Source organism: Pholcus phalangioides, unplaced genomic scaffold (genome assembly GCF_987345545.1).
Source record: "Pholcus phalangioides strain wild (caught in Gottingen) unplaced genomic scaffold, Ppha-v1.0 ptg000027l_1, whole genome shotgun sequence".
NCBI lineage: Eukaryota > Metazoa > Arthropoda > Arachnida > Araneae > Pholcidae > Pholcus > Pholcus phalangioides.
In genome coordinates, this window is record NW_028301617.1 from 4,939,736 (window position 1) to 4,943,790 (window position 4,055).

A 4,055-nucleotide genomic window follows, 5' to 3' on the forward strand; every position below is an offset into this window, starting at 1 on the left:
AGTCAGCCTGATTGTCAAGACGAATCAGAAAAAAGACTTCGTATCTTGCAGATTAACGCTGACCGCTCCAAGGAGTGCACACTGCATTTGGCAAAGTTCGCAATAAATCATTCAGTGGACGTAATAGCTCTACAGGAGCCGTGGATAAATAGAGGTGCACTGTGCGGTCTTCCACGGAACTGGCAGACGTGGCAGTCACTCGATTGTAAGAGCGCGATTCTGGTTCCGGCGAGTACAATTCGACCTGCAACCTATCATCTGGGCTGACATCTGGTGGTAGTGCAGATCAGTCTACCGGATCATGAAATTATTGTAGCAAGCGTCTACATATCTCCTTATGAGGACGTCGAAGGGGCTATAGATGAGATGGATGAGCTTTGTCAATCAGCGGGCGGCATCAATATCGTCTTCTGCGCTGATGTGAATTGTCATTCTTCGCTTTGGGGATATAAGGATACGAATCCCAGAGGCCGTAGACTACAGGATTTTCTTTCGGGCAGAAACTTGTTCCTGTTTAACCCGCGGAAATCAAAACCAACATATGTTGCTGACTCTGAACGCGCGAAGGGATGGCCTGATCTCACGTTTACCACTTCGGAAGGAATTCTTTCCAGTACTAATTGGTCCATCGGAGATGAAGATTCTCACAGCTGTCACAAATACATACATTTGCTACTCCGTGCCCCAGCAATACGCCAGACAACCTCTTACTTTCGTACTTCATCAAGAAGACTGGCCAAAATTCGATACGTCTCAGGACCCATCTTTCAGAATCTCCGAGACCAGTTGCACATGACTACCACCGAGGAGGAGGTTGATGAATGTGTCGATGCAGCCATGCAGGAGTTACATCATCGATGCACGGAAGTGCTAGGATATGTACAAAAAACAACTAAACAACTCCCCAATTGGTGGACTGATGAACTTGCAGCTCGAAGAAGACAGGTACGTGCACTGGAACGGAAGTTTATAACAGCCAAAGGGGATCTCAAAATCACGGCAGGACTTGCATTCAGGAAGAACCGTGCTCAATACATTAAAATGGTCAGGAGGACCAGAAACAAATGCTGGACCAAGTTCTGCTTTCTGACGAAAGCAGACCATACGGAATTGCTTATAAGTCCTTCTTCAAGGCAAAGCAACTGCCTACACAGGTTATGATGACCAGTAAACCCCACATAGGAGCTACGGTGCTGGAAACTGCGCTGCACCAGCTGTCGGCTATCTTTCCAGATCCCACTGATGAAATTGGGCTGACTCCATTCCGGCCGCTTATTCAAGGAACGGACTTGTCGGTCTCTGTTCAGGAAGTCCGACACATTATTAAAAAGCTGAACAATAAAAAAGCCCCTGGCTTAGGTGTTATCAGTATCCCGTTATTGAAGGCGCTTTTTGAGGCAAATGACAAAACTGTGACGTGCATCTTCAACAGGCTACTGGAGCTATCAATTTTCCCTGGACATTTTAAAAGAGGCAAGATTCTACTGTTTCTGAAAAAGGACAGGGACCCAGCGCTGCTGCAGTCATATCGACCTATCTGTCTTTTATCCACTTTGGGTAAAGTTTTCGAGAAGATTACCGTCCAAAGTATTACATACTATCTCGAGCAACAGCAATGGCTCAGTCCGTTACAATGTGGATTTAGAGCAGGAGGGTCTGCGGAGAAGGCAGTGGCCACACTTCTTAATGAAGTTAGACGTAGACAGAAACAAGGTTATCTGACAGCCCTGGTTTCGGTGGACATTAGAGGAGCCTTTGATTCAGTTAGACATGAAATCATAATCAACAGAATGCGACGACTTCCGATACCGGGAAACCTCGTACGAATGGTTGAAAGCATGTTGCGGGATCGCCATGTCACAATTGTTACAGACGCCGGTCCGGCTACAAAGCGGCAGCTATCCGGATGCCCACAGGGTTCCTGCAGCGGACCTCTGTTGTGGTCCATAGTTCTAGATTCGCTACTGAAAACTTACTGGGGCCCCGAAGTTTATATGCAGGCGTTTGCAGATGACCTTATTCTTATCATAGCGGCGAAGAAATACAATGACATCGGACCGCTGGCGAACGCAACATTCAACAGACTCACCGATTGGCTTCATTCTAATCATCTCCAGTTGGAAGTGAACAAGACAAAGCTACTGTGGCCTCATCCGAAGGTTACGCGTCCCTGCATCGAGATCGACGGCATCAGGCTCAAGCCGTCTCCGTCTATACGGTATCTAGGGATACATATTGACAACAATCTCAGCTTCATCACACATATAACTAAGCAGGTCAACAGGACGCAAGAGACGTTACAATTGATGCGCAGGCTCGCTGGACCCACATGGGGTCTACGTCGACAATTTCGCAATATAATGTATAGAACTGTCGCACAGAGGCAGCTCTCATATGGATGTGCTGTGTGGTATAGAAATTCAACGCAGCAGATGCGAAATACATTGGATGTGGCGCAGAGACCCTTCCTCTTATATATAACGGGGGCATACGTTACCACGGCTAACGACGTGCTATACGTTGCTACGGGGAACCCACCGCTCAGCTTATTCATGGAGTATGAAGCACGTCAAACAGCAGTTCTGCATCTTGGGGAGGACATCCAGATCAATGATCACCCGATCAGTTCAACCCAATATGAGCAGAAGCACATGAAGTGGCTACATCATCCAAGTGTTGACATCGCGCCTCTACAGGTTACGTGGTTCAACTCTACCGGTTCCTCGAAGGGATCTTTGGTCACCGACAAGACAGTACGGATATTCACTGAAGGCTCTCGGATCGGGGAGGTAACGGCATGTGCATACGTAGTCCTCGATTCATCGGATGTAGTTAAAGAGACTTGGAGTAGACGGCTGACGCAGGGCGCAAGTGTATTCCAAGCGGAGGCGTATGCAATCTTGAATGCGGTAATCTGGGCCTCGCAACAAAGCTCCCCGGTGGTCATACATTCAGATAGCGCTTCTTGTCTTTAAGCTATCTGCGATCCCCGCTCAACACATCAGGATATTCGTAGGATCCGACAGCTACTTTGCTCTCATCATTCGATTCGTATAATATGGGTTAAAGCTCACACAGGAATTACAGGTAATGAGATGGCTGATCGTCTGGCCAAGGATGCCACAAGTTCGACCACAGAGGAACAACACTTACTGCCACGCAGCCACGTCGAATACCAATTAAAGAGTGAGCTGTTGAGAAAGTGGCAAGCACAGTGGGATCATAACGTCCCGAAAGACGCATACAGAATCCAACGGCATGTTCGCTGGCATCCTTTCATTTGGTCGCGCGAAAAGATAATTATGGTTACAGAGCATGGTCCGTTACCAGTATATTTAGAACGTTTTAAAAAGTCAAACAATGACAAGTGTCGTTGTGGTCAAGTCGGGACATTACAGCATTATCTGTGTTCCTGCCCGCACACTAAACAGTTCCATTTCGGCCACGTTCTGGATAATGGAAAGCTTTGCTGGAAGCGACGCGTACTTCAGAGCCCCATCGACTTCGCCAGCTGATCCAATTCCTGGACAAAAATCTTCATCATATCCATACCAAATGGGTTGGCACGAAGCGTAAACGAGGTGCTGATGACGACTATGTACCAGCTAGGTCCTTTCGCCCGGACCCTACTAGAATATACGATCTGCGGCCTCGTCGCTGAAACTCATCTACTGAGAGCCAAGCGACGTAGCGCCTATCGACATTTTGTACTGACGAATGTCTAATCAAATTGTAAATTGAGATTATATTCCAGAGATAATCAATCTTAATTAGTCTTGGCGATACTACGATTTCAAATCAACTCTTTACTATAAGATGAGCGTGATCTGGCGGTTATACCTTTCGGAGTTCTTTAATTTCTTCCTCCGTATATTATGATACGTCCATTGATGAACATTGATTATAAGTGAATTGATTTGTGCAATCTATATGTAATATTTTATTTATCATTCTGAAGATATTTAATAAAATTTCCAGACACACCCATCCTCCAGGAACGCTTCGATACCTCAATGAGATGGGAAGCGGGGTGTGTTTGGTTTTCAAAGGTCAAA

At 46.4% G+C, this 4,055-nt stretch overlaps 1 protein-coding gene across 1 annotated transcript; it reads left to right on the forward strand.

Annotated features, from left to right (window-relative positions):
* Window positions 1-366: 366 nt before the first annotated feature.
* On the forward strand, window positions 367-1,161 carry LOC149068228 (uncharacterized). The gene has a single exon (XM_089251902.1). The coding sequence runs from the start codon at window positions 367-369 to the stop codon at window positions 1,159-1,161; it is 795 nt and encodes a 264-aa protein (XP_089108028.1).
* Window positions 1,162-4,055: the final 2,894 nt, after the last annotated feature.